Here is a 22419-nt window from a genome sequence, read left to right on the forward strand (position 1 = left end):
ATATTAAGGACTCCCCACTGAAGGACTCAATGAGTCCTCGTTGAGACACTAACCTGAGTCATGGAGATCTTCTGGGTCCTTGAACATTTCTTCATTTCCTCCCACACTAACTCAGCATCAGGTAACAGGATCTAGCACAACAAAATACAATACTATATAAGAATTTAACAACACAAGATTGGAGGAACACTGCAGCAGGCCTTCTGACCCACACTTGGCAGGTCCTACTTAAATACAACCCTTATCTCCCAAATATCTGTCCTACCTATTCTCAAAGGTATTCAAGGTTGTAACTACCATAACCCTACTAAACCATGCTAGGCAAGTCCCATGCAAATATAACCTTTCTCACTCATATATTTACCTAACCTGGAAATTAACACTTTATTTATTTTCAGTATATCATTACCTATATCTGAATACATTCACCTCCTCCATACTCTCTCTCTCCAATCTGATATCCAATCTTTCATCACCTAATCTTTTTGTTATTCTCATAACCTTACTCTTTCCTGTATTCACTTTTAATTTTCTTCTTTTGCACACCCTACCAAATTCATCCACCAATCTCTGCAACTTCTCTTCAGAATCTCCCAAGAGCACAGTGTCATCAGCAAAGAGCAACTGTAACAACTCCCACTTTATGTGTGATTCTTTACCTAAAAGATAAAGAATCTTTATCTAAAAGATAAAGAATCTTTATCTAAAAGATAAAGAATCTTTATCTAAAAGATAAAGAATCTTTATCTAAAAGATAAAGAATCTTTATCTAAAAGATAAAGAATCTTTATCTAAAAGATAAAGAATCTTTATCTAAAAGATAAAAAATCTTTATCTAAAAGATAAAGAATCTTTATCTAAAAGATAAAGAATCACATAAAGTGGGAGTTGTCACAGTTGCTCTTTGCTGATGACACTGTGCTCTTGGGAGATTCTGAAGAGAAGTTGCAGAGATTGGTGGATGAGAGTAAGACACATGTGCAACATCTGGGTATCTTTATTGTAGACGTTTCGCCATCCAGTGGCTTTATCAATACAAATTCTAGGACATAACTTGAAGACAGTAGAACTATGTACACAAGATGAGGTAATCAGTCCCTCAACCTAGGAGTAGGTGCGAACAGCACCATAGTCGTGGAGATTCAGAATCTCCACGACTATGGTGCTGTTCGCACCTACTCCTAGGTTGAGGGACTGATTACCTCATCTTGTGTACATAGTTCTACTGTCTTCAAGTTATGTCCTAGAATTTGTATTGATAAAGCCACTGGATGGCGAAACGTCTACAATAAAGATACCCAGATGTTGCACATGTGTCTTACTCTCATCTTGTCGGTATTATATACCATTCGTACACAATTGGTGGATGAATTTGGTAGGGTGTGCAAAAGAAGAAAATTAAAAGTAAATACAGGAAAGAGTAAGTTTATGAGGATAACAAAAAGATTAGGTGATGAAAGATTGGATATCAGATTGGAGGGAGAGAGTATGGAGGTGAATGTATTCAGATATTTGGGAGCGGACATGTCAGCGGATGGGTCTATGAAAGATGAGGTGAATCATAGAAGTGATGAGGGGAAAAGGGTGAGTGGTGCACTTAGGAGTCTGTGGAGACAAAGAACTTTGTCCTTGGAGGCAAAGAGGGGAATGTATGAGAGTACAGTTTTACCAACGCTCTTATATGGGTGTGAAGCATAGGTGATGAATGTTGCAGTGAGGAGAAGGCTAGAGGCAGTGGAGATGTCATGTCTGAGGGCAATGTGTGGTGCAAATATAATGCAGAGAATTCGTAGTTTGGAAGTTAGGAGGAGGTGCGGGATTACCAAAACTGTTGTCCAGAGGGCTGAGGAAGGGTTGTTGAGGTGGTTTGGACATGTAGAGAGAATGGAGCGAAACAGAGTGACTTCAAGAGTGTATCAGTCTGTAGTGGAAGGAAGGCGGGGTAGGGGTTGGCCTAGGAAAGGTTGGAGGGGGGGGTAAAGGAGGTTTTGTGTGTGAGGGGCTTGGACTTCCAGCAGGCATGCGTGAGCGTGTTTGATAGGAGTGAATGGAGACAAATGGTTTTTAATACTTGACGTGCTGTTGGAGTGTGAGCAAAGTAACATTTATGAAGGGGTTCAGGAAAACCAGCAGGCCAGATTTGAGTCCTGGAGATGAGAAGTACAGTGCCTGCACTCTGAAGGAGGGGTGTTAATGTTGCAGTTTAAAAACTGTAGTGTAAAGCACCCTTCTGGCAAGACAGTGATGGAGTGAATGATGGTGAAAGTTTTTCTTTTTCGGGCCACCCTGCCTTGGTGGGAATTTGCCAGTGTGATAATAAAAAAAATAATAAATTACCAGTTTATATATTCATGAGTTCATTATTATTATTAATACATTCATGGAGAAAGGCCAAACTCACAAGGGTCATACCACACAAAAATAATGGGAGGTAATCACATCTGATCCAAAGGAGGAGAGGTTAGCTCCAATTCCTTGGATCAACAGCCATTCCTCATTATGAAAGCCCTCCCTCTGATAGGCCAACAAACTGAAAATGTCCTATCTCCCCCCCCCCAATGTATACAACCAGGAACTTGCAAATCGACCCCTGCAGCCACAAATACGTGAGTACACAAGGACACTCATGGATGAGCACTGACAACTCTAGATTTCATTCTGTACATATTTACAAAAGAGGAGGCAGCCTTATGCCTGAACAAGCCATCGACTAAATAGCTGTCACACTAATCAATGAGAGGACTAACTTACTGTAAATGTACATTCATCAATGGCATTACATACTGAAAACTACATTTATTAAGAAATGCCTGCACCAAAATAAAAATGCCATAAGTCACATATTGTGTATCATTATCATCCAAATTCATCATCAAGGGACAAATTATTATTACTCAAATATTTTCATACAATGCAACAAGAAAATAAACTAACCCTAAGTCTGTAATCATCATCAAGAGACACTCTGTATTTGTCACTTGCAGGCACATGTTGCAGGCTGATGAAATCAGCAGCAGAATTGAGAAATCTCTCAACTGTGTTCTTGACTAAGGCTGCTCGGCGGTACCTGCAGTAATTAATGTGCATCAAATTTCTGCAGGATAGGTTAGGTAAGGTTTGTCAGGAAACAGGGCAAGTGTTCCCTGACGCGGGTCTTAGTCATGTGATGACCCGCAGCTGGAGCTTTCGGTTATCACATGACCCCTTTAAAAATTATGGTTATGAATATGATTAGATAAGTGTACTGGTTAGGTACTAGGTTGGTAGACAGCAACCGCCCAGGGAGGTACTACCATCCTGCCATGTGAATGTAAAACGAAAGCCTGTAATTATTTGACATGATGGTAGGATTGCTGGTGTCTTTTTTCTGTCTCATAACCATGCAAGATTTCAGGTACGTCTTGCCACTTCTACTTACACTTAGGTCACACTACACTTGCATGTACAAGCATATAATTACACACCCCTCTGGGTTTTCTTCTATTTTCTTACTAGTTCTTGTTCTTGTTTATTTCCTCTTATCTCCATGGGGAAGTGGAACAGAATTCTTCCTACATAAGCCATGCGTGTTGTAAGAGGCGACTAAAATGCTGGGTGTATGGGGCTAGTAACCCCCTTCTCCTGTATATATTGCTAAATGTAAAAGGAGAAACTTTTGTTTTTCCTTTTGGGCCACCCTCCCTTGCTACCGGCACTTTAGTTGCCTCTTACGACACGCATGGCTTACAGAGAAAGGATTCCTCTCCGCTTCCCCATGGAGAAAGTTTTTTTTTTACCATCATATAATAGATAACCTAACAGCAAAACCTACAACTTATGCTGAGAATCAGCTTAGTTGGAGTCTCTCCATCCACTCTCAATCTGATTCATGTTAAGCGCTAAACCCATGAGGGTCATTCAGCCATACCTGTTTCCTGCGTGATTCCTCTCCTCAAGCATTTTAGCTATCTTGTTCGCTATTAATGATCCATCCAGTTTACGAATTGCTGAATATCTGAAAATATAAAAGTGATTGAATAACAATTTCTTCCAAATTAAATGTCACAGATATGCTGGATTAAAAAAACTTATGTAGAAAAATAACAAAAAGCTTATGTAGAAAAATAACAAAAATGTTATGAAGAGAAATAACAAAAAGCTTAAGCTTAACTTTGGGAAAGCTGCCATCTGCCATCTTCCATAAAGTGCTGGCCAAATTAACAGCAAGGTAATATTTATGAAGGGATTCAGGGGTAAACCAGTTAGCTGGATTTGAGTCCTGGAGGTGGGAGTACAGTATCTGCACTCTGAAGGAAAGGTGAGAAAGTCACAGTTCAGAACCCTCTGAACTGTGATGTCAGCATGCCTCAGGCAAGACAACAGCTGAATGACTGGCAATGAATATATTTCCTCTTTTTTGGGGTCACCCTAGTTTAGTGGGAGACAGTCAGTGTGTTCAAAAAATTCAGACTTACAACACCCTTACTCATTCAAGAAGTAGAGTATTAAAGCGAGGAGGGCCCTGCATATACAGCACTTCCTTTAAGTGTTTCACATTTTCACTGGGTTTCAATTGAGCCATTGTTCCACCCACTGGTAATGTTCGCCAATGGGTGGAATATTGGGATACTGGCTGTTTGGAGTGATCTCTGAACTGTCATATTTGGGGTGCCTCTGCAAAGGCAGTGATTATGTGTGAATGATGATGAAAGTGTTTCTGTCTTTTTTGGGCCACCCTGCCTAGGTGGGAGATGGCTGACGTGTTGAAAAATAAATAAATAAATAAATACATAAATTATATATTTTTTTTCAACAAGTTGGCTGTCTCCCATCGAGGCAGGGTGATCCAAAAAGAAAGAAAATCCCCAAAAAGAAAATACTTTCATCATCATTTAACACTTTCACCTTACTCATACATAATCACTGTCTTTGCAGAGGCGCTCTGATACGACAGTTTAGAAGTCCCTCTGAACTGTCAATATCCCCGACCCCTTCTTTAACCCTTTGACTGTCGCAACCCCATTTCTGAAACTGTCGTTCTATGTCACAAAATATTAGAAAAAAAAAATTTTCTTATGAAATGATTGAGAATCTTTTCCTGATGCTAATGACACCAAAAGTATGAAATTTGATTGAAAACTTATGGAATTATGCTCCCACGAAGTTAGCGATCTCAGCAATATATACGCACCGGCGATTTTGCCGACTTTCAGCCCTATTTTGGCCAATTCCATTGTTCCAGTCGAAAAACTCATAGCTATTTCTTTAGAACTCCATTTTTTCTATCGACTGAGTACAAGAAACCTCCTATTTACCAAATTCAATTACCCAATAAAGTGGTCAGAACTGGCAATTTGGCCAATTTCACACAAATTAAAAAAATGCCAATTTCAAAACAGGGTCCAGAATAAACAAGCCAAACATTCCTGGCACTAAAATAACATTTCCTCTGTTCATTAGTCACGTCTCCAGGCCCCTCTTATATTACTCTTGCTTTCTATTTTGATTTTTTATTCACACAAAAAATAGAAGGTTTACTGTTATGCAGACTACTGCATTATTGTAAAAATGGTATAAATAATATCAGTGCACTCGTGAAAGAATATTAGACTCACCAGTTGACGTGTATCGGACGCGTGGCATGATTTGTTTACTCTTGGACATTGGCAAAAATTTAACATTTCCGCTACTTTGAGCTCAATTTCAAAATTGTTTTCATCGTAAAACTAATCAGAATCGTCTCTATTTCTGTAATATGTTTTCCATTCTATTAAATGAGACAAAGAAAACAAGAATACAACCATATATACTATGTATATGAAAACACACCACAAAGTCGGCGTTTTAATCCAAAAACACGGTTGGAGTTTTTTTTCTCATTCTGCACTGCGTACTGCAGGATTTTTTTTATTCAGTGCACACTGACCACACAGAACCATTCTCTCACATGTGGGCCTACCAGCTTTATCCTGCTTGATTTGAAGCCGCTAGAATTTTTGAGTATATATACTTCCGAAACATTGGCTCATAAGACATACAGTATAGTATATACAGCCAAAACAATCAAAGGGTTAAAGTGCAGGCATTGTACTTCCCATTTCCAGAACTCAAGTCCAGCTAAATCCTTTCACTAAATATTACCCTGCTCACACTCCAACAGCTCATCAGGTCCCAAAAACCATTCGTCTCCATTCACTACTATCTATCATACCTTGTATACTTATTTATCTTCTTTTTCATAATTTTTTTTTTTTTAACAAGTTGGCTGTCTCCTACCGAGGCAGGGTGACCAAAAAAGAAAGAAAATCCCCAAAAGGAAAATACTTTCATCATCATTCAACACTTTCACCTCACTCACACATAATCACTGTTTTTGCAGAGGTGCTCTCGAACAGCCTTCTGGAACGAATTATGTATGAAACTCAGGGTACCACTGTAGTAGGTTGGTAGACAGCAGTCACCCAGGGGGGGTACTACTGTACTTCCAAGTGAGTGTAAAACGAAAGCCTGCACTTGTTTTACACGATGGTAGGATTGCTGATGTCTTTTTTCTGTCTCATAAACATGCAAGATTTCGGGTACGTCTTGCTACTTCTACTTACACTTAGGTCACACTACACATGCATGTACAAGCATATATGTATATACACACCTCTCTGGGTTTTCTTCTATTTTCTTACTAGTTCTTGTTCTTGTTTCTTTCCTCTTATCTCCATGGGGAAGTGGAACAGAATTCTTCCTCAGTAAGCCATGTGTGTCATAAGAGGCAACTAAAGTGCTGGGAGCAAAGGGCTAGTAACCCCTTCTCCTGTATATATTACTAAATGTAAAAGGAGTAACTTTCATTTTTCCTTTTGGGCCGCCCCACCTTGGTGGGATACGGCCAGTGTGTTGAAAGAAAGAAAGATTTATATATATTAGGGGTAGGGATCATCCTAGGAAAGGTTGAGAGGGAGCAATAGTTTGCCAGTATCACCACACGATACTTGCATCCTGCAAGCACTCACTGCCTCAACATACCGTCTGCCAATGTGAGCAAAAGCCATCGCATGAGCAGTTTTTACAGTGACATTTTTGGGAAATATTTTGGAGCAATGTTCTTCGACCGACTTGTTGTAGACCACCAAGAGGAAGCGCTGGTGTGGCCGTTGCTTGCACATCTGCAGTAAAGTTGTCGTCTTCCCAGTTCCGGCAAAAGCAACAATTTTCACAACCTGGTACAAAAGAAAATTATAACGACTTATAAGTTGTCATTTATATTCAAATAGTATACCATATCAAAAAATTACCGGCTTTAAGTAGAATGGTTATACCATAAAATCCATATAATATACAACTCCATTTCATAAATTACAGACTGAATACACTACCACCACAAATTATTATTATTATTATTATTATTATTATTATTATTATTATTATTATTATTATTATGCAGATATTTTAACTTTGAAAAATCTTTAAAATAACCAGAAAACTCAGAGAATGCACAGCATTATGGGCAAAACCTAGTCAAGTTTCAAAAAGTATATAATTTGATTCATCATATTTTGTATCTATACACAATATTAACTGGAAGTTTAAAAAGAAAAGACACAAAACACAACATAATTCATAAAATAAAAAAATACAATAACTGTAACTGCATAGCAGTAAAAGGTGAGAGGCATTAAATTACCAACTTACAATACAGTACAATGTAATATCAGTTATCTGAAGACAAATGGTTTTGGGACTTGACAAGTTGTTGGAGTGTGAGCAAGGTAACATTTATGAAGGGATTCAGGGAAACCGACAGGCCGGACTTGAGTCCTGGAGGTGGAAAGTACAATGCCTGCACTTTGAAGGAGTGGTTTGGGATATTTGCTGTTTAGATTGGCGTCTAAACTGTCATATCTGCGTGCCTCTGGTAAAACAGTGATAGTGTGAATGTTGGTGAAAGTGTTACTTTTTTGGGTTACCCTGCCTTGGTGAGAGATGACCAGTGTGTTAAAAGAAAAATACAATGAAGTCCGGGGAAGTAAACACAATGATAAAATCAACTGGGGCAACAACAGGCTTGTGTGAGTATGTTAGGATAAGATTTTTTTGTCAATACACCGACTGTATCCCACCGAGGCACAGTGACCTAACAAGAAAAATGAAAGGTTTTCTTTTTAAATTTAGTAATTTAGAAACATTATCTCTCAGTCCACAGCAAGACTCAAACCTGCAAACTTGGCATCAGAGTATACAGTACTAATTTATACAGAAGAAGAAGCAGTTACTAGCCTCTTGCTCCCAGCATTTTGGTCATCTCTTATGACACGTATAGCTTATGAAGGAAGAAGAGGCAAGATTTATTTACATTTTTAACCCTGGAGGGTCAGCCACCCAGGATAACCCAAGAAAGTCAGTGCATCATTGAGGACTGTCTGTCTTATTTCCATTGTGGTCCTTCAATCTTATTCCCCAGGATGCAACCTACATCAGTTCACTAACACTCAGGTACCTACTTACTGCTAGGTGAACAGTGACAACAGGTGTAAAGAAACATGTCCAATGTTTCTATCCAATTGGAGACCGAACCACAGCCATTCAATGTGTGAGGTAAGTAGAGACAAGTGGCTTATAATGAACATGCTGTTAGAGTGTGAGCAAATTATATCTTCAGTGTGTGAGCAAATTATACCTGCTCCCACGAGGAAAGGAGCTTTCGATATACCTTTACACCTTCAATGGGTTTTGTGAGTTTTCCCACTCCCACAGCTTGGCCCTGGGCCAGCTCCAGTTCCCTTGCATCAACAGCCCTATACAACTGATTAGAATACTCACATGACTTGGTTCAATATTGTGATTGATAATTCTCATTTGTTCATGAGTGTGCACAACAGGGGGCCGGCAGGGGATGAACCTGTGCAAAGACTGCTGACCCACGTGTTCTTCCCTGAGCCTGCCGGGGTTGTCAACTGGCGTGGTCGTCCAGCTGTTCTCAAACAGATACAGCGCATAATGCACGATGTAGTGGTACCTGTCACAAACAAGTTACCAACATGAGTGCTTCAAATGCAGCACTCACAAACCAATTTATGTTTTACAACCATTAAGTAGCAGTACAAATATGTATAAAGCATAACCATCCTCTACAAACAACTTGCTGGTAAGTAAAAAACTCCACATTATTCTCCCAAATAACTAAACCAATACTGTTGTATACTCCCTAAAAAATTACTGTATCTCACAATGTATACAGCACACATAAATCACTGTATCTCACAGTGTGTATACAGTACACATTTTAAATTTAGATGAATTAGACAAATGTACAATACTTGGATATCATCATTCTGATGTTTTCCCTGGATACAGAAGACTGCTCTTTTTTTATACCTTCATAATAAAGGTCTGTAGGTGTTGTGTTTAGCCCATCTAACCTGTCAGTACCGTATACCATTTATGTTATGATATTATTTAGCTGTTTACTTTCAGAATGATGGTGTTTCACAGTACCAATGCTAGTTGAGTTGTTGCAGAAATTCCTAAAAGTTGAGCAGGATGTAAACACCTGCTTATGACACACTGTAATGTGACTGCAACACAATCCTGCTGTTAGGTCATGCTATGTTAAATCTGAAAAATCTTCCAGACTCTTTTACCACATTAAAAGTTTTAGCTTTCATTTCATGGAAATTCTTTTCATTAAGTGAATTACTTACAGTTGTATTTCCAAATGCCAACAGCCTGGTTGATCAGGCCCTGATCCACCGTAAGGCTTGGTCATGGACAGGGCCGCAGGGGCGGTGACCTTTGGAACACCCTCCAAGTGTACTCTAGGTAGGTAGCCTAAATCTTGGTCAGCAAACAAATCGATACCTTAGTGTTTTGTCTGTTTATGGTGAATTGGGCTCAGAGCACCAAAACAAAATCTGGCAACTTAAGCTTCATAGCTGCAGTCTCCCTCTGGCCAGTGTTTTTCTCCACCATTTCAATGTGGTGATTATTCTCTCCTACCGAGAGACCCCTCATGCAACCGATCTAGTGCTGAACTATGGTCCAACCGAGTGGGATGTCAAGCTAATTTTTTTCCACTTAACAAAATTCTTTCATTATTTTTATACACTTAATGTATGTTGAAAATGGCATGAAATACTGACAGAGTGACAAATAAGACACTTGTGCAATAACTTGGTATCTTCAGTGTTGAAGATACCTACTGAAAAAGCCTACTGTGTAAGTGAAATATCTCAACAATAAAGATACAGATAACTGTTTAGTTGTAGCTACAGTGTGAGTAAAAGGTAAATGGGGTAAAAGGAAAATGGTATCAGAAAGTAAGAGAAAAGTGAAGGTTTATAAACTAAAGGAGGAGGCAGTTAGGGTAAGATATAAGCAACTACTGTACCAAACTGTTGCACATGTGTCCGACTCACATTTAATGTACAGTGGACCCCCGGCTTACGATATTATTTCATTCCAGAAGTATGTTCAGGTGTCATTACTGAACGAATTTGTTCCCATAAGGAATATTGTGAATTAGATTAGTCCATTTCAGACCCCCAAACATACACGTACAAACGCACTTACATAAATACACTTACATAATTGGTCGCATTGGGAGCTGATCGTAAAGCGGGGATCCACTGTATTTGCAATAACATCAAACTCGTTTTACCAAATAAATTAAACACTCCCCTCCAATACACATCATCTAATACAACATCTAATTTTGTTAAATCTTTATTTTTGAAACCTTCCAGAGTGACCCAAAAAAGTTTATAAATTTAAATTATTAATTAATTAACCTTGTTGGAAGACCAAAGTTCTTGGTGCAGTAAAAGAAGAATAACGCTAAGCAGTAGAATGCCTCGACAACATTACAAGACGTATACATTGACCCTTGATGCAGCAGCAACCGCAGTAGCGCGTCCACATGCCATACGTCATGGGAGACTGCAACAAAAAGTTGGGCATCAAACTCATGCCTCTCTGACATAAAGAAAAAAGACACAATACCATGACTGGAACAATACACGAATAACCTGCACATAAGAAAGAGGAACTTACAATGACGTTTCGGTCTGACTCGAACCATTTACAAAGTCACACTGTGACCTTGTAAATGGTCCAAGTTGGACTGAAACACCATCGTAAGCTCCTCTCTCCTATGTGCGGGCTATTTGTGTATACCTCTCTGACATGCTAAATTATTACAGTCATGGGGAAGCACTAAACCCACAGGGGCCATATAGCACCCAGGGAATGGAAAGCAATCAAGCTTGATCTGAGGAAGGGAAGGGTGACTAATTCCTTTCTCCTGCATCATGAGCTCCTCCACTAAAGTATAACAATGCTGTGTATTAGTCGATCACTGACTTTTCCAAAAATTCTTAAGTTTTCATACGTCTCATATATATATGTCCATCCTAGTTTTCAAGGGGCTTTAACGCTTTCAGTGGCCATCATGTAGGACTATGTCACTAAGGCACTCCTAAACTTGTTCTATTGTTCACTTACCTACCTCTCGTTTTTGTACATTTAAAAACTCTTACTTAAAAACCTATGTCTAGTTCTTAAGTAGTCTTTAATAATAATAATAATAATAATAATAATAATAATAATAATAATAATAATAATAATAATAATAATAATAATAATATTTCAACAAGTACATGATACAACTTATACAGACCATAGCTGACATCAATGATATATACTACTATATAGAAAGCCCCTTGTTACACAGATTATTTCAGGCATATTAGGTCAATTTTGTCTCAGGATGCAACCTACACCAGTCCACCAACACCCAGGTACCTGTTTTACTGATAGGTGAACATGGACAGCAGGTGTCTTAACGAAATACATCCTAGTGTTTCCACCTGTACTGCAGATCAACCCCCGGACCTCAGTGTGTGAGCAGAGTGCGCTACCAATTGAGCAAGGATTATTCTACCTGAAATGCACAGCATGTCAGTTGCTTTCTTGAGTGACTAACAATATTTTATTAGATGTAAAGTACAATACCTATACTGTATAAATAACAAAAAAAGGCACAATACCGTGACTGGAACGATACACAAATAACCCGCACATAAAAGAGAGAAGCTTACGAAGACGTTTTGGTCCGACTTGGACCATTTACAAAGTCACACTGACCAGAAGTGGAGCAGGACGGCTATATATAGGCAGGAAGAGGTGGTGGCAGTAGTAGTAGTAGTAGTACAAGAATGGTATATAATACCGACAAGATGAAATTAAGACACATGCGCAACACCCAGGCATGTGTCTTAATTTCATCTTGTCGGTATTATATACCGACAAGATGAAATTAAGACACACGCGCAACACCCAGGCATCTCTATCGTAGACATTTCGCCATCCAGCCAGCCACTGAATGGCGAAACGTCCACAACAAAGACACCCAGATGCCGCACATGTGTCTTAATTTCAGGTGCCCACAGAGGGAGAGCAAGCGCACAGAGGTGCATGAAAGGGGAAGTGGTGAAATAAATGAAGAAGGAACAGAAACACGAGACAGAAGAGAGAAAGACAACCCAGAGGAGAAAAAGGAAAGAGGAAAGGGGAAGAGGGAGAAGAAGAAAAAGAAAAAGAAAAAATGAGGAGTCAGGTTAAGTCATGGGTGTTCTGAAGTTTGGAGCATTTTACAATGTAGTGGGAGAGGAAGGCATCTACAGAGACGAAGCCAGGGCTAAGATTCATACAAGGAAAGTTGTGTATTAGAGAGGATTCAACTAGACGGCGACTGTTCGAGTTGGAAGTAGGGAAGACAGTTTTAGCAGAAGACCAGTCAATAGGATGGCTATGATCTCTGATGTGACAGAAAAGAGCATTGTTAGTGTCGGCAAGCCTAACACTATTTTTGTGCTCCCTAAGTCTGTCAGAAAGAGATCGACCAGTTTCTCCGAAGTATTGAAGAGGACAGGAGGAGCAAGAAATAGAGTAGACACCAGGAACATCTGTAGAGGGAGGAGGAGAGGTATGAATGAGATTAGTGCGAAGAGTGTTAGTCTGGCTAGCTGGTCTAGTGGCTAACGCGACGGGCTGGAGTTTTGAGACTCTATGACTGTGGGTTCAATCCCGGCCGGGGGTATGGTTTGGCTGAAGGTAAGCTTGATGTCTAAGGGACGGAGAGAATTGTTGAGATTAGAAAGACCGGAAATGTAGGGAAGGCAGAGGATAGAAGAGTGATAGGAAAAGTAGTGAATGTACATGCCACTGTGCATGTACATGCTTCCCCTGTCAAGAAAAGTGTTCTTATCTCCCTCTTTCTCCGTGCCCTCCGCATCTGTGATCCTCAGATCCTTCCAGCAGAAATTTCCACTCTTCATAATTCGTTTTCCCGTCTTGGCTACCCTTCCCATTTCATAGACTCTGCCCTCTCACGTGCTAAACGTAATTTCTTCTCTCCCAAACTCTCTACTCCTGGGAACTCTTCTATCCTCTGCCTTCCCTACATTTCCGGTCTTTCTAATCTCAACAATTCTCTCCGTCCCTTAGACATCAACCTTACCTTCCGCCAGACTAACACTCTTCGCTCTAATCTCGTTCATACCTCTCCTCCCTCTACAGATGTTCTTGGTGTCTACTCTATTTCTTGCTCCTCCTGTCCTCTTCAATACTTCAGAGAAACTGGTCGATCTCTTTCTGACAGACTTAGGGAGCACAAAAATAGTGTTAGGCTTGCCGACACTAACAATGCTCTTTTCTGTCACGTCAGAGATCATAGCCATCCTATTGACTGGTCTTCTGCAAAAACTGTCTTCCCTACTTCCAACTCGAACAGTCGCCGTCTAGTTGAATCCTCTCTAATACACAACTTTCCTTGTATGAATCTTAGCCCTGGCTTCGTCTCTGTAGATGCCTTCCTCTCCCACTACATTGTAAAATGCTCCAAACTTCAGAACACCCGTGACTTAACCTGACTCCTCATTTTTTCTTTTTATTTTTCTTCTTCTCCCTCTTCCCCTTTCCTCTTTCCTTTTTCTCCACTGGGTTGTCTTTCTTCTGTCTCGTGTTTCTGTTCCTTCTTCATTTATTTCGCCACTTCCCCTTTCATGCACCTCTGTGCGCTTGCTCTCCCTCTGTGGGCACCTAGCTCCCTTGCAGTGCTCCCCTTCCTTTGTATTTGACTGGCTCGTCCTCCTTATTCCCCACTTCTACCACTACCACTACTACTACCTCTTCTACTACTACTACTACTGATGAAATTAAGACACACGTGCGGCATCTGGGTGTCTTTGTTGTGGACGTTTCGCCATCCAGTGGCTGGCTGGATGGCGAAACGTCTACAACAGAGATGCCCGGGTGTTGCGCATGTGTCTTAATTTCATCTTGTCGGTATTATATACCATTCTTGTACTACTACTACTACTACCACCACCTCTTCCTGCCTATATACAGTGGACCCTCGACTAACGCTATTAATCCGTTCCTGAGAGCTCATCGTTAGTCAAAATTATCGTTAGTCAAGTTAATTTCCCCATAAGAAATAATGGAAATCAAATTAATCCGTGTAGGACACCCCAAAGTATGAAAAAAAAATTGATTTTACCACATGAAATAGTAATTTTAATACACACAAACTGAAGAAGACATGCACAGTTACATGACACTTACCTTTATTGAAGATCAGGTGATGAATGATAGGATGGGAGGAGGGGAGAGTGTTGATGGTCTTAGTGTTCAGAAGGGGAATCCCCTTCCATTAGGACTTGAGGTGGCAAGTTCTTTTCCGGGGTTACTTCCCTTCCCTTTAAATCTCTCAAACCAACCTTTGCTGGCCTTAAATTCACTCACATCACCACTAGTTGCTGGCATTTTTTTAATTAAATCGTCATGCAACTTCCTAGCCTTTTCACATATGATCGCTTGAGAGATGCTATCTCCTGCTATCTGTTTTTCGTTTATCCACACCAATAACAGTCTCTCAACATCTTCGAGTACTTGCGATCTCAGTTTTGAAAACATAGTTGCACCTTTGGCAAGAACAGCTTCCTTGATTGCCGTTTTCTTGGCCACAATAGTAGCGATTGTTGATTGGGGTTTTGTGTACAACCTGGCCAGCTCAGAGACACGCACTCCACTTTCATACTTAGCAATGATCTCTTTCTTCATTTATTTTATTATTTATTATCACACTGGCCGATTCCCACCAAGGCAGGGTGGCCCGAAAAAGAAAAACTTTCACCATCATTCACTCCATCACTGTCTTGCCAGAAGAGTGCTTTACACTACAGTTTTTAAACTGCAACATTAACACCCCTCCTTCAGAGTGCAGGCACTGTACTTCCCATCTCCAGGACTCAAGTCCGGCCTGCCGGTTTCCCTGAACCCCTTCATAAATGTTACTTTGCTCACACTCCAACAGCACGTCAAGTATTAAAAACCATTTGTCTCCATTCACTCCTATCAAACACGCTCACGCATGCCTGCTGGAAGTCCAAGCCCCTCGCACACAAAACCTCCTTTACCCCCTCTCTCCAACCTTTCCTAGACCGACCCCTACCCCGCCTTCCTTCCACTACAGACTGATACACTCTTGAAGTCATTCTGTTTCGCTCCATTCTCTCTACATGTCCGAACCACCTCAACAACCCTTCCTCAGCCCTCTGGACAACAGTTTTGGTAATCCCACACCTCCTCCTAACTTCCAAACTACGAATTCTCTGCATTATATTCACACCACACATTGCCCTCAGACATGACATCTCCACTGCCTCCAGCCTTCTCCTCGCTGCAACATTCATCACCCATGCTTCACACCCATATAAGAGCGTTGGTAAAACTATACTCTCATACATTCCCCTCTTTGCCTCCAAGGACAAAGTTCTTTGTCTCCACAGACTCCTAAGTGCACCACTCACCCTTTTCCCCTCATCAATTCTATGATTCACTTCATCTTTCATAGACCCATCCGCTGACACGTCCACTCTCAAATATCTGAATACATTCACCTCCTCCATACTCTCTCCCTCCAATCTGATATCCAATCTTTCATCACCTAATCTTTTTATTATCCTCATAACCTTACTCTTTCCTGTATTCACCTGAATACAGGAAATCTGCAACATCTCTTCAGAATCTCCCAAGAGCACAGTGTCATCAGCAAAGAGCAGCTGTGACAACTCCCACTTTGTGTGTGATTCTTTATCTTTTAACTCCACGCCTCTTGCCAAGACCCTCGCATTTACTTCTCTTACAACCCCATCTATAAATATATTAAACAACCACGGTGACATCACACATCCTTGTCTAAGGCCTACTTTTACTGGGAAATAATTTCCCTCTTTCCTACATACTCTAACTTGAGCCTCACTATCCTCGTAAAAACTCTTCACTGCTTTCAGTAACCTACCTCCTACACCATACACTTGCAACATCTGCCACATTGCCCCCCTATCCACCCTGTCATACGCCTTTTCCAAATCCATAAATGCCACAAAGACCTCTTTAGCCTTATCTAAATACTGTTCACTTATATGTTTCACTGTAAACACCTGGTCCACACACCCCCTACCTTTCCTAAAGCCTCCTTGTTCATCTGCTATCCTATTCTCCGTCTTACTCTTAATTCTTTCAATAATAACTCTACCAAACACTTTGCCAGGTATACTTATCCCCCTATAATTTTTGCACTCTCTTTTATCCCCTTTGCCTTTATACAAAGGAACTATGCATGCTGTCTGCCAATCCCTAGGTACCTTACCCTCTTCCATACATTTATTAAATAATTGCACCAACCACTCCAAAACTATATCCCCACCTGCTTTTAACATTTCTATCTTTATCCCATCAATCCCAGCTGCCTTACCCCCTTTCATTTTACCTACTGCCTCACGAACTTCCCCCACACTCACAACTGGCTCTTCCTCACTCCTACAAGATGTTATTCCTCCTTGTCCTATACACGAAATCACAGCTTCCCTATCTTCATCAACATTTAACAATTCCTCAAAATATTCCCTCCATCTTCCCAATACCTCTAACTCTCCATTTAATAACTCTCCTCTCCTATTTTTAACTGACAAATCCATTTGTTCTCTAGGCTTTCTTAACTTGTTAATCTCACTCCAAAACTTTTTCTTATTTTCAACAAAATTTGTTGATAACATCTCACCCACTCTCACATTTGCTCTCTTTTTACATTGCTTCACCACTCTCTTAACCTCTCTCTTTTTCTCCATATACTCTTCCCTCCTTGCATCACTTCTACTTTGTAAAAACTTCTCATATGCTAACTTTTTCTCCCTTACTACTCTCTTTACATCATCATTCCACCAATCGCTCCTCTTCCCTCCCGCACCCACTTTCCTGTAACCACAAACTTCTGCTGAACACTCTAACACTACATTTTTAAACCTACCCCATACCTCTTCGACCCCATTGCCTATGCTCTCATTAGCCCATCTATCCTCCAATAGCTGTTTATATCTTACCCTAACTGCCTCCTCTTTTAGTTTATAAACCTTCACCTCTCTCTTCCCTGATGCTTCTATTCTCCTTGTATCCCATCTACCTTTTACTCTCAGTGTAGCTACAACTAGAAAGTGATCTGATATATCTGTGGCCCCTCTATAAACATGTACATCCTGAAGTCTACTCAACAGTCTTTTATCTACCAATACATAATCCAACAAACTACTGTCATTTTGCCCTACATCATATCTTGTATACTTATTTATCCTCTTTTTCTTAAAATATGTATTACCTATAACTAAACCCCTTTCTATACAAAGTTCAATCAAAGGGCTCCCATTATCATTTACACCTGGCACCCCAAACTTACCTACCACACCCTCTCTAAAAGTTTCTCCTACTTTAGCATTCAGGTCCCCTACCACAATTACTCTCTCACTTGGTTCAAAGGCTCCTATACATTCACTTAACATCTCCCAAAATCTCTCTCTCTCCTCTACATTCCTCTCTTCTCCAGGTGCATACACGCTTATTATGACCCACTTTTCGCATCCAACCTTTACTTTAATCCACATAATTCTTGAATTTACACATTCATATTCTCTTTTCTCCTTCCATAACTGATCATTTAACATTACTGCTACCCCTTCCTTTGCTCTAACTCTCTCAGATACTCCAGATTTAATTCCATTTATTTCCCCCCACTGAAACTCCCCTACCCCCTTCAGCTTTGTTTCGCTTAGGGCCAGGACATCCAACTTCTTTTCATTCATAACATCAGCAATCATCTGTTTCTTGTCATCCGCACTACATCCACGCACATTTAAGCATCCCAGTTTTATAAAGTTTTTCTTCTTCTCTTTTTTAGTAAATGTCTACAGGAGAAGGGGTTACTAGCCCATTGCTCCCGGCATTTTAGTCGCCTCATACGACACGCATGGCTTACGGAGGAAAGATTCTTTTCCACTTCCCCATAGACAATAGAAGAAATAAAGAAGAACAAGAGCTATTTAGAAAAAGGAGAAAAACCTAGATGTATTTATATATATAAATGCATGTGCATGTCTGTGAAGTGTGACCAAAGTGTAAGTAGGAGTAGCAAGATATCCCTGTTATCTAGCATGTTTATGAGACAGAAAAAGAAACCAGCAATCCTACCATCATGCAAAACAGTTACAGGTTTCTGTTTCACAGTCATCTGGCAGGACGGTAGTACTTCCCTGGGTGGTTGCTGTCTACCAACCTACTACCTACCTCTTTCTTCATATCCATAGTAATTCTCACCCTTTTTGGTGTAGGGTTGGCACTAGAAGCTTTCTTGGGGCCCATAGTGACTTACTTTGCAGGTGCAATCACTAAAAAGGCTGTGATAATATGAAATGTTCCGATTGTATGCTTGAAAGTGACTGCGATGGCTGGCTGGCTTGTAAACACTGGCCAGAAGTGGACGCGTCTCAGACAGAACGAATAGTGTTGGTCGAGTTTTTTAGCGCTAGTTAAGGCAAAAATTTTGCGTTAAAATGTATCGCTAGTCGGATTTATTGTTAATCGATGCCATCGTTGGTCGAGGGTCCACTGTATAGCCGTCCTGCTCCACTTCTGGTCAGTGTGACTTTGTAAATGGTCCAAGTCAGACCGAAACGTCATCGTAAGCTTCTCTCTTTTATGTGCGGGTTATTTGTATACCTATACAGGTCTCCCTCAACATTCACGTTTTCAACTTTCACGGGCTTCACACATTCGCGAATTCCCAACCGCCAAATTCCCAGCCGCCAAATTCCCAGCCACCAAATTCCCAGCCGCCAAATCATATTTAAGTTTCCCGCCACCTGCGAGTCCCTACTACCCTCCCTCCGACCCCCGCAACTGGCAGCCAGCCCTCCCACCACTCAGTGTGGTGAGTGTTTTGTTTGTTCATTATTTGCTATTAACCCTTTGAGGGTCGACAGGCCCTCTCCGAAACTCGTTCTCAGGGTCGGCCAAATTTAAAAAAAAAAAAAATTATTTTCTCTTATGAAAAGATAGAGAATATTTTCCCGATCATAACGACACCAAAAGTTTGAAATTTGATAGAAAACTTACGAAATTATGCTCTCGCAAAGTTAGCGGTCTCGGCGATGTTTACGCATTGGCGATTTTGCCCACTTTGAGCCCCATTTTCGGCCAATTTCACTGTACTAGTCGACAAAAAACATGAATATTTCGCTAGAACTCCATTTTTTCTATCGAATGGGTGCAAGAAACCACCCATTTATAAATTCAACTATCCAGTACAGTGGTCAGAATTTAGCAATTTTGCCAATTTCACACAAATTTCAAAAGATGCCAATTTCCAAATAGGGTCCAGAATAAACAAGAAAGACATTCCTGGCACTAAAACGACATTTCCTCTAGTCATTAGTCACGTCTCAAGGCCCCTCTTATATTCTTTTGCTTTCCACTTTGAATTTTTATTCTCACAAAAAATATAAGATTTACTGTTATGCAGACTACTGCATTAGTGTAAAAAATGGTATAAATATTATTGGTGCACTTGTGAAAGAATATTAGACTCACCAGTTGACGTGTATTGCACGCTTGGCACGATTTGTTTACTTTTGAAGTTTGGTAAAAATCGAACATTTCTGCTACTTTGAGCTCAATTTCAAGGCACCTTTCGTTGTAAAACCAGTCAAAATCATCTCAATTTCAGTAATATGTCTTCCATTCTATAAAATGAGACCAAGAAAACTAGAATACAACAATAAATACCATACGAAAATACACTGCAAAGTCGCTGATTTATTAAAAAAAAATGGTCTAAGTTTTTTTTTTCTCATTATGCACTGTGTGCTGCAGGATTTTTTTTAGACTGTGCACACTGACCACATAGACCCATTCTTTCATATGAAGGCCTACCAGCTTTCTCCCACTAGATTTGAGGCCGCTAGAATTTATGAGTACTAGTACGTCAAAAACCCCTACGCGTAAGACGTACTAGTACGACGAAAACCCTCAAAGGGTTAAACTACAGTATAAATAATGTAAACCCATTCATGACTGCATATTGGAATGGCTATTCGGACAGGTATTAGACGGTGACATCATGTGTTTACTCTTGAACACTGCAAAGAATTAAACATTTCTGCTACAGCTAATAATAACAATAGTAATAATAATAATAATAATAATAATAATAATAATAAAAGGAGGGGTATTAATGTTGCAGTTTAAAAACTGTAGTGTAAAGCACCCTTCTGGCAAGACAGTGATGGAGTGAATGATGGTGAAAGTTTTTCTTTTTCAGGCCACCCTGCCTTGGTGGGAATCGGCCAGTTTGATAATAAATAAAATAAATAATAATAATAATAATAATAAATATGACATAATTGAAGAAGGAAATTGTACAATAATACGAGGGAGTGGTTGACACATCGTCAGTGTGACTTTGTTTATGCTGGAGTGAACATTAGTCTCCCTGCTCTTCCAAACATTTCACAATAATTCATTGTGTTTGGTGTTTGTAGAGTGAGTGTGACTGGAGTGGTAGAGGCAGTGATTGAGGCAATGGTATTTAATAACATACATGTTAATAATAATACATGTTATTAATAATAACATGTACTATTATTATTTATAACATATATGTTATTAAATACCACTGCCTCAACCGCTGAATTATTGTGAAATGTTTGGAAGAGCAGGGAGACTAATGTTCACTCCAGCATAAACAAAGTCACACTGACGATGTGTCAACCACTCCCTCGTATTTTTGTACAATTTCCTTCTTCAATTATATCGTATTTATTATTATTATTATTATTATTATTATTATTATTATTATTATTATTATTATTATTATTATTATTGTTATTATTAGCAATAGCAGAAATGTTCGATTCTTTGCTGTGTTCAAGAGTAAACACATGATGTTACCGTCTAATACCTTTCCTAATAGCCATTCCAATATGCAGTCATGAATGGGTTTACATTATTTATCCTTTAGTTTAATAGCAAATAATGAACAAACAAAAAGTGGTTGGGCAAATATTTTGTTAGTGGGATGGATTGTAAAGGACCTGCCTAGTATGGGCCAACAGGCCTGCTGCAGTGTTCCTCCTTTCTTATGTTCTTATGTTAAAACACTCACCACACTGAGTGGTGGGAGGGCTTGCTGCCAGTTGTGGGGGTCGGAGGGAAGGTAGTAGGGACTCGCAGTGGTGGAAGCATTGGTGGAGTATGTTAATAACATGTATGTTAATAACATACATGTTATTAACATACATGTTATTAAATAACATACATTATTAAAGCATAACATGTATATATTTAGTACAATTTACAATGTTTTCATGTATTTTATGATTGTTCATGGTTCAACAAGTTAAGGAAGCAGTATTGTAATATATTTCCCTACAATATATTGGGGCACCAAACATTCACGGTTTTTCAACATTCGCGAGGCTCTTGATCCCCTAACCCTCGCGAATGTTGAGGGAGACCTGTATAATGCATAAAAGAAATGAATGATCTGATTTGATCTGAAGAGAGAACGGAGTGAGAGATGCAGGAGAGGAAAGAAGAATAACAAAGGAGCACCTACGGAGGACGATCATGGTCACAACATGCCACACGTTGAAAGGTCTGGGAAAGAGAGCTTCCTCCATGTTCTCCAGTGCTTCCATCGCCACGGAAAACAGTTCATGCTTTTGAAGAAGTAAGTTTGTCTTATCTTCCACTGGAATTCTATGTGTTTTTCCCATCAGCCTGCAAGCATACACAAACCATAAATTATTACCAAGAAGAAGCACTAAAGCAGTGGGGGCTCAGTGTCTGGTGAATGTGAGGCAAACAGGTTTGATTTAAGAGGGGACCACTATTCCTTAAATCAAGAGCCCTTCACTAACATCAACACACCCATTTGAAGGGAGGATAAAACAAATGTAGATGTTTTAATGTGTGTGTGTGTGTGTGTGTGTGTGTGTGTGTGTGTGCAATTACAGTACAGTCATATCTCACTAATACTGTATGGTAGAGTTATTAATG

General features: G+C 39.8%; 1 protein-coding gene across 4 annotated transcripts in view; it reads right to left on the reverse strand.

Annotated features, from left to right (window-relative positions):
• Positions 1-22419, reverse strand: part of LOC128701950 (F-box DNA helicase 1) — a 108635-nt gene that overhangs the window by 52275 nt on the left and 33941 nt on the right. For all 4 annotated transcript variants that reach the window (XM_070101432.1, XM_070101433.1, XM_070101431.1 and 1 more), the window contains exons 5-11: positions 21977-22140; positions 10761-10908; positions 8794-8989; positions 7000-7193; positions 3908-3994; positions 2935-3067; positions 54-131 (exon numbers count right to left, since the gene is read on the reverse strand). In XM_070101432.1, the coding sequence (XP_069957533.1) occupies positions 54-131; positions 2935-3067; positions 3908-3994; positions 7000-7193; positions 8794-8989; positions 10761-10908; positions 21977-22140 (1000 nt within the window). The remainder of the gene's footprint in view (positions 1-53; positions 132-2934; positions 3068-3907; positions 3995-6999; positions 7194-8793; positions 8990-10760; positions 10909-21976; positions 22141-22419) is intronic.

Source organism: Cherax quadricarinatus, chromosome 77 (genome assembly GCF_038502225.1).
Source record: "Cherax quadricarinatus isolate ZL_2023a chromosome 77, ASM3850222v1, whole genome shotgun sequence".
NCBI classification, from domain to species: Eukaryota; Metazoa; Arthropoda; class Malacostraca; order Decapoda; family Parastacidae; genus Cherax; species Cherax quadricarinatus.